This window comes from Protopterus annectens, chromosome 11.part0, assembly GCF_019279795.1.
Source record: "Protopterus annectens isolate FY-2018-M chromosome 11.part0, PAN1.0, whole genome shotgun sequence".
In the NCBI taxonomy this organism is placed as follows: Eukaryota; Metazoa; Chordata; order Ceratodontiformes; family Protopteridae; genus Protopterus; species Protopterus annectens.
The window spans coordinates 302143623-302153160 of record NC_056745.1 but is presented as its reverse complement, the minus strand read 5'-3'; the positions used below and the strand labels follow the sequence as shown (position 1 = coordinate 302153160).

General features: G+C 39.1%; 1 protein-coding gene across 1 annotated transcript in view; it reads left to right on the top strand.

Annotated features, from left to right (window-relative positions):
- Nucleotides 1–6975: 6975 nt before the first annotated feature.
- Nucleotides 6976–9538, top strand: part of PYROXD1 (pyridine nucleotide-disulphide oxidoreductase domain 1) — a 940027-nt gene continuing 937464 nt past the window's right edge. Inside the window, exon 1 of the mRNA XM_044087812.1 lies at nucleotides 6976–7235. Within this exon, the coding sequence (XP_043943747.1) occupies nucleotides 7164–7235 (72 nt within the window). The 5' untranslated portion in view covers nucleotides 6976–7163. The remainder of the gene's footprint in view (nucleotides 7236–9538) is intronic.

Here is a 9538-nt window from a genome sequence, read left to right as displayed (position 1 = left end):
TAGCACACCTCAAAAATTGTACTGAGATGGCTGGGTTTGTACCCAATATGTTTTTGGAATGAACCTTTCAAAGACATGGAAAGAAAATACAACCTCCACACAGACAATGACAGAAGGGCACACGCGCACACATGTACACACACACACACACACACACACACACACACACACACAACACACACATGACACATAATAAGCAGGCAGTAAAATGATACATATCTCCCAGATAACAATGGCACTGATCAAGGTGGCCACCACAGTACATCGCTTCTTCATGAGCTTTCCAAATATTCAGCATACTATAACACACAAAATCCCTTTTAAGGTCAAGTTACATTATAGATATTTGATGTGATCATATTCCAGGTTGGAATTCGTCCAGCAGATTCCAACATCCATGAAATGTTTTCGATGCTAATGAATAGTAACCCAACATGGCACTGGTCACAGATAAAAAGTCACTTCAATACATTTTTCATTCAACTCAGCACTTTATAACATTTTAGAAGATAAAATTATTATTTGTTTTCACATTTTAAATTTATATTTTCAGCCCCATCCTCTACCAGATAAATAAAGCAACACAAACTAAAGGCTTTGACTGCTCAGAAAATAACAAACTATAGTAACTTCTTGGGATACCTGAGCAAGAAGCAACAGTTAGAACCAAATATGGATTAACTATCTGGTTCAAGACTGAAAAATGAGTATGAGAATCTGCATGTTGTTACCTTTCATATGCAATTTAATATCTTAATACAGCATGAAAAATGTTGGGTTATACAAATCTGACACTGGAATAAAAATTGCTGGGAGAAATATTAACAATCTCAAATATGCATCTGATTTTACTCTAATGGCTAAGAGTGAAGAAGAGTTGAACAGCATGTTGATGAAAGTGAAAGGAAAAAGCACTAAATCTAGCTTGTTGCTTAACACAAAATAAATAATTAATTAGTTAAAAGAAAACAATGTTATCTGGCCTATCTTTCCAAATATATGGGGGAAGATGGTGACATTGAAAGATTTTATTTCTCTGGACTCAAAGATTTCTGCAGATGGTAATTATAACCATGAAATTAAAAGATGCTTATTTTTTGGAGGAAAAGCTGTGGCAAATATGAAGATTTTTAAAGGACCATTCAGGGCAGGAACTGACAAATATTTTATCTTTCCATTAAGTTCTATGCAACCCACACATTCAAATTGCTGATAATTATTTATTAATATATTTTTTTCCTAACACTGAATTGAATACCCTCCTGGAGCAAATAAGCTGATATGATCTTGTTTACTTGGAAAGCTACGTCTGACCCATAATGCCAGAAGTAAGGGCACAGAAGATAATATTACAATGGTCTAGTCTGTCTTGTCAGTTCATTCCCATTCAGTTAGAACTGAAGTAGTAAGAAATACTTTCAAGTTTGAGAATCCTCAGTAAGAACATCAGTGACCTTTTTGCTGTAACTGTTACCACCTATGAAAAGTTCTTGCAAAAAGGATAAAGACATAATGTAGTACAATACCATTTTTAAACTGCGATATTTTGTGATTTTTGATTCCCATCTTCCTTCCTTGAATCAGCTAAGAGTGTGTTATGTCCTGGCTTGTAAACCTTAAGCTCAGATCAACAGCTAAATTTCTCTCATTTTGAGTCTAAATAGCTTTATGATCTCAGAGGTGTTAAATAACATAAAAGAGTCACATGTACCTTGCTGTGTATTTTCCTAGGCAAAAGACTTTCAGATGTCTTAAGAAAAAACATGCAAAAGCAAGGAAACAAATTCCTAAATAAAGTATCATGAGATTTCACTTAGCCCCAACATGGTGTGCCTGAGGAAGGTGATTAGGACAGAAATGCCACAGAGGGAAAACTGATATGTCATGCGTTTTAATAAGTGAAAGTATGGGTATCATTCTTTAGGGAGAGGAAATACACTCTGGAGAAAGGAAGTTTTATGTTTAGGGCATGTGTCATTTAAAAAGCAAATAAATCATATTGTTAACAAAGGTCTGCATAGTCAAAACTCTGTTTTTCCCAATAATAACATATTGTTGACAGTTGGACTATAAGTATGGCTTTGCAATGAAAGAAATCAATACTTTTTTAAGTGTGATTTTGGAGAAGCCTTTTGAGAATTCTGTGAGTGGCAAGATCAAATCAATCAGTACTTAATAAAACTTGTGCATTTTGTCTGTGTATTCTGTGACTACATTCTATTGTATATAGCTGTCATTACATTTTGACTTGTTTTGCATTCCTCATTATATAACTAACTGTGTATGTGTAAGGATCCCCATTTAGAATAGATATTTCCCAGTAAGGCTAACCCGGTCAACAAAATGCAAATGACCAAAAACAAATAATTAAGGAAATGATCCTACACTGTTCTTTAAAAGAACTTATAGCAAAAACTAAAACTCAGAATACTTTGGTCAAATAAATATGAAGACAGGATTTGTTAGGAAAAGACACTGCTGTTGTGAAAGGTCAAAGGTAAACAAAGAGGTGGTTGGTGGCAGAGCATAATGTGTACAGACAAAATTACTGAAGTAATGAATATGCATTTGGAGAACTTAAAGAAGCAGTTCTTGACAGATAGCCATGGAGTACTACAGTCCTTGAGGTGACAAACAAACAGACCCTGCTACATGACTAAACATTACCACCACTTAGACGATTTAATACAGTTATTTTTAAGAGCAATTTAGTTACCATCACCAATCTTTTATTTAGCAAGCCATAATGTGCGTTGTATTGTATTTCATTACAATGGTGATATCTCAAAGTATCACACCAACATTTTGCACAGTTTGCAGTGTGATTGTGGTCACTCACGGGTTTGATTGGCAGTCCTAAACCATGGATACAAGCACTGCATAACCCATGCTGCCAACATATGTTAACATTATTGGCATGAATCAAGGCATTAATTGTCCACTGCCCATAACAATTTACAGACGCCCATGTAAAAATATCCATCATACAGCCTCAGTTGCTGCTGTGTAAATGTTGAGTAAATAATACTAAACATGAAAAAAATATTGATATAGTATATCTACAATAAATAAACTATGAAACAGAAGGAACATCTTTGAAAATGAGTCTTCTATTCTCAGCAGCTGCACTGCAACAGAAAATGGGGTGTGAAGGATGGACCCCCTAAATATTATTTTATATACTTTCATCTGTCATGCAGCCTGCAAAGGGGAGGAGTTGGCGGTGTAGCTCCCCTCCCCTTTATGGCAGGTGCTCACTAAATACTCAAATACTCAAAAAAGTTGAAAAAGGGTCAGTCTAGTCCCGCTGCCTTAAATAAACCAGATTTGTTCACTTCATACAGGCCTGGGCAAATATCAAACACACTGAGCACAAGAAATCTGGACAAAGCCAAAAATAATGTGGGGACAAAAAAAAAATAAAAATAGGGGCACCTTTTAAATATTGCTTTTGCAAACTTAGAAAGTTGCTAGAATAAAAGGTTTTGTGCTAGCATGTGTTAGCATGTTAGCATGAAAAACAGGAAGTCTGAAACTCAAACATCTGTCATTATTTAGTGACTTCAGTTCTCCATGATTTGCCAGAACACCAGATTTTATGAGGAACAAACCAAAAACAGGAGGCAAAATTCTGGAGAGGTATGGCAGCAGTATAGTCTCTGCTACAGTGCAGCACTTTAACATTTCATAATAACTGACCTTTATTAATCAAAACTACGCAGGTAAAAGTTGCACTCTCTAAAGCCAAAAACACAGCACCCATGGGACCGGACAACATCCCAGGCTGCGTTTAACATGAACTTCAGAACGAACTGGCTCCCCACCTAAGCACCATGTTCAATCATAGCCTCATGTCAGGCTTTGTGCACACTGAATGGCACACAGCAACAGTTATCCCACTCCACAAAGGGGGAGCCACCACTGATCCCAGGAACTATCGCCCTATTAGCCTGACGAGCCTGGTCTGTAAGGCCATGGAACGTACCATCATGGAACTCATAAACAAAGACAATGGTAACCTCCAAACTCTGGACCCCACCCAATTCAGGTTTGTGAAAGACAGATCATGCCTCCTGAACCTGATCGACTTCTTTGAGGAAGTCACCAAAGTCGTAGACAAGGGTAAGGTGGTTCACACAGCCTATCTTGACCTCGCCAAGGCTTTCGACACCATCCCCCATTCTGGAATTATAGCTAAACTCATTAAACTAGGTATAAATCCCTACGTCATAAGATAGGAACTTGCCAACTGGCTCACTGACAGAACCCATACTGTAAAAGTTGCAGACTCCAAATCTGACTTCAAACTAGTGACAATTGGAGTACCACAGGGTTCAGTCCTGGGACCTCTCCTGTTTGGTATCTACTTCTCTGAAGTACAGTCTAACACTGAAGGCCTTTGGCTAACAAAGTTCGCAGATCACTGCAAACTAGGAGCCATAGTCGAGTCCCCAAATGATGTGGACATCCTACAGAAAGGCGTCACTGAGACAGAGCCATGGCTTCAAGCTCAATGCCAAAAAGTGCATTGTCATCCCCTTTGGTAAAAACTCTGTACCCATGAACTACACATAGGCGGCAGTCTACTTAATGCCGAATGTGTGATGAGACCTTGGGACCCAGATGGACAGTAGTCTCTCCTTTGATAATCACATCGCCACAGTAGTCAGGAAATCCTTCCACGTGGCACACCTCATTACAAAAGGGTTCTCATCCAGGAAAAAAGAGGTCATTGTTCCCCTCTACTCAACACTCATTAGACCCATTATAGAGTACAACGCCCCGTTTGGAATGTACCTCACAAGACATCTGCAGCAGCTGGAAAGGCCACAGAAGTACCTCACAAAGAGGATTACTGGCCTCAAACAGATACCCTACACTAACCATCTCAAAAAACTCCAGCTTTACTCTGTAGCATATCGCCTACTCCAAGGTGATCTCTGCCTAACATATAAAGCTATATCAAACCCAGAGCTGTTAGACATGCTACACCTAAAGAAATCTCAATCCCTTAGAGCTACATGCTCTAGAGACCTAAACCTTGTCACCACAATAAACAGGATATGCTGGAGGGATAGATTCCTGTCCCAGAGACCTCCCATACTCTGGAACAAGCTACCCATCTATGTCAAGCAAAGTTTCTCATTAGCACTCTTCAAGAAAAATCTTGATGAGTGGATGGGAAATAGGAAATACACCCCGGGATCACTCCTGTGGCTCTGCTTGACAGGGGCACAGGAAAATAACTTTCTTGGGTGGCGTAAGCCAGGGAACCTTGTTGGCTAGGCTTACTTAGGCCCTTGGGCCGATAGCCTAGTACCTACCTACCTATGAACCTATTTAAATCTGGTTGCGATAATACATAAGTATCTTTTTTTTTTTTTTTTTGCTGAGGTTGTCAGGAGTCAGGGATGAGTGCAGGAATCAGGGATGCGAGCAATTATTGGTGTAATGTACCTTTAACCCCCCCCCCCCATTGTAATGCATTGTTGTAAATCAATTACGCCCTGCTGTCAATCAACTACTGTACGTGAGGTGGACGGTTCAGGAGTGGGGGATGCTACCGCACATCTAATCGGTGCTTCTTTGAGATATAGCCATAGCTCTCAAATGATTACTTCCAGAACCAGGGACAAATCCAGAAGTAATCAGGGACACTTTTTAAAAGATTAATACTCTTCACTTGAGATGTTTTCTATATAAGAGAATGTAAATTAACAAGCACTATCAAAAGTAAAAGAAGTCTCAAACTCCAATTATTGTCATTAAAGTATAGGCCACTATGTTTCTCCATAGATCACCACTTTTTGGAAGGATTAGGAGGAATAAAGGTAAATTTTTAGCTAAAATCGGGGAGGTCACTGAAAGTAGGTACAGATGAGCGTTATGGACATACCCAATATAACTGTCACAAACTTTCAGTTATTATAGTGTCACGGTTATATGACCAATCAGCAACCATGTGCTGTTACACCTGTTTACCTGCCAAGTTATTTGTTTCTCGTCGATGCTTGTTTATTTTAGTTACTTACCATACCTCTTAACCCAAAAAATCTAGACAAAGCCAAAAGTAATGGGGTACAAAAGACCAAAAATATGGATAATTTTAATATTATTCTTATAAGCTTAGAGGGATGACAGGATACCAACTTTTGCATTAGCGTGCATTTTCTGAAGCGTATAAAGTCTAAAACTCAAACATCCGTCATTATTTAGTGATTTTATAACTCAAAGATTTGTCAGAAGACCATCAATTTTATGAGGGCCAGACCCGAAATATGCGGCAAAAGTTTTGCTATTCTGCGAAAATCTGAAGAGCTGACAGATATGCTTAAGACACTTGCTAGTACACAAAGCGAAACGAAAAACTGTATGCAAGTACAGCACGCGTTCTTCGGTTACCTTACCACAAAACCGAGGTGCTAATGAAATACTTGTCCTCCCCCCCCCCCCCCCCCCCCCCGTGGTTACCAAGCAACAGATAACGCTGTTCGCTTAACCACGCCACTCCATATACCTCTCAAGTGTAACTCATTACGGAGAACGTTCCTAGTTTTGTCTCTTAAGTTCCTCGCAGTTTCACATCGAAAAGGTCTGAAATAAATTTACTGTTAGAAATTGTTTAAATTGATACCCATGATAAAGAAAACCGAATCATACTCATCAAAATGATTTTTATAAGTATAACCTAGCATATTTTAACCACTACGTATGCTTCCTAGTTCAAGTTGTTAGTAAGCTGTTATTATGTGTTTCACATTATGAGAACGACACTTCTTTATTTTGGAGATGGAACTTTGAGATACACGCCTATAATCGCAACAACAATAACTTTACACCAAGTAGGTAAGTACACGATCAGTGGATGACAAGACTTGACATTGTCCGAGTCTGACGCACCCGTACTCTGCCTCTAAAGTAGTTTTCAGGCTAAATGCATGCACTCCTACGGTTGTATTTATGCGGTACTCCATACGGTCAAGTAGAACTTCCGGTTGATCCTGATGTTATATTTATGTAGTGTTTTCCTATAGAAAGTGATGCTCGGTGTAAAAATTGACGACTTTAATAATTTCGTAAAGATGCTTTAGAACTCTTTTTTTGAATAATTAAATTGTTGAGCAGTGATAGTCAGCTGATTGGACTCTGTGGAAGAATAAGAAATGGATTCGCCCTTTAAAGGCAAAGTTGTAGTTGTAGGAGGTGGAATAGCTGGAGTTACATGTGCTGAGCAGGTAAGGATCTTACCACCTGTCCCACTTTAGGCAGTTGTGTCCTGACAAAAAATATTAAAAATGGCAAATGTCCTGAGATTGTAGGACATAATTATGTCCCATATTTTATGTAATCGTTGCGTAAAATAGTTATTTCTGTATCTAAAATACCTAAATGTTACAAGAAACAGAATAAGCAACTAAACTGCTACAAGAATAAGCTTTTATTTAGGCAAACAAAGTTAAGTTCTATCCTTTGTACTGACCGTGGGTGTGTGTCAGCCTGTAAAATCTGATGTGTGTCCTGAAAATGTCTCACTTTGGCCATTTGAAAAGGTGGCAACCCTATCTTGCCGAGGTGCATGTCTCTCAGCTTATCTGGACAAAGTTTAAATTATTGGGGGCCAAAGGCCCGAAGTGGGGATATATTTTAAGTACTCTATTAAACTTAAAAAGTTGCTAGAATAACTGTTTGTATTAGCATCTTCTTCTTCTTCTTTCGGCTTTTCCCGGTTAGGGGTCGCCACATCGGATCACCTGTCCGCTCATGATTGGCAGTGGAGTTTTATGGTGTCGAGTTGCCAGCCCGGCGCCCAACCTTCCACAGAAGGCACACACATGCACACACTCACACTTAGGGCCAATTTGATACGAAGTCTGAAACTCAAATGTATGTTGTTGTTTAGTGACTTCAGTCCTCCGTGATTTGCCAGAAAACCACAGATTGTATGATAAATAGACCAAAAATATGAGGCAAAAAATCTGGACAGTTGAGAGGTATGCCAGGGTACTAACAGGGGCACAGAAATCAGCAGCGAGGCACACAGGATTTCAAATATGTGACAAGCTATACTGTAGACTGCATAAGCTCTTTAGTAAAACTGAATGGACTAAGTCTGTGTGGGTAGGTTCATATCTGTCAAACCCACAACACTAGCATCTGATAACTTACCAGCAGATTTCCTACAAACAACAGCTGATGCCATAGCCTACCCTATATCTATTCTTATTAATGGATCCCTATCAGAAGCCTCCGTCCCCGATATATGGAAAATATCACATATAATACCTCTATACAAAGGAGGGAAGTCCACAGAATTAAACTACTGCCCAATAGCTATCCTATCCCCAATAGCCAAAATCCTAGAAAAATGTATACACACCCAAATTATGGACTACTTGCACTCGCATAAGCTTTTATCTACCGCACACAATGGTTTTCGCCCCAATCACAGTACCACCACAGCTCTTATATTCTTCACAAACACAGTTAATTACCACAGCGTGACCTGCCAAAAGCCTCTGACATGGTCAGACACAGTGTACTTATCAAAACTCTCTCCAGTATAGGCCTTAGTGACTCCTTAGCCTGGTTCCAAGCTACCTTTCCAACTGCCAATAAGCAATGGTGTGGCAACATGAACTCTCTCCACTACTCTCAGTCACTCTCGGTGTGCCACAAGGGTGAATTTTAGGTCTACTACTCTTCTCCTTGTATACTAACAACCTCCACTCTGCTATTCCTCATGCATCTGTCATACAGTATGCAGATGATTCCACTCTAATCTGCTCAGATTTTTCCCTACAAGAACTCCAGTCACTTACCCAACTATCCTTACTAGCAGTTGAAAAATTCCTATCCAACTTATTCTGAATCCTAACAAAACAAAAGTGCTTCTTTTCAAACCAACCAGATCCACCACCCTGTTCTGAGAGACTGATCTGCAAATATACAGAGCTGAGTATATTTTTTTGGTTTTAGAGTTTGTACTGTTAGTTGTTGCTTAGATCTCTGTTGAAACTGTTTTGTCTCGCCCACCCTCCCTATTTTTGGTTTGTAGTTTAAATTTGGTGGCTTTTGCAGTTGCCCGCCCCACTGTAGATTTGATCTTGGACACTCCCCCAGTCCCATCTCTTTACCACATTCAACCTAATAAACTCTTTCTGCACTTGCTTTTAGTCCTTTTTAATTTAATTGCATTTTTTAAACTGTGTTTGGTCTAATATTGCTACATACTCAAGTGTGCTAGCTTGCACTGCATGTGAATTGTTTTTACTACTGTTTTTTGCTACTTTTCTGTTAAAAAAAAAAAAAAAAAACGTAAGTCTGTTTCCTACCTTTCCTGTAACTAGTGTTCCAGATACAGATTTGCTGTATCCAGGACTGTATGTAAGCTTCTGAGCCCCCAAGCCTTTCTGTGTTGGAGGGAAGCCTTCTAGCTTATCAGTGGGAGTGGTAAGCACTAGGTAACCCATCTACCACATAAGGAGTGGTTCTGGCCCAGAAATTGTAGTTATTGGCCGTTTGGGCAATCTCTTCCATC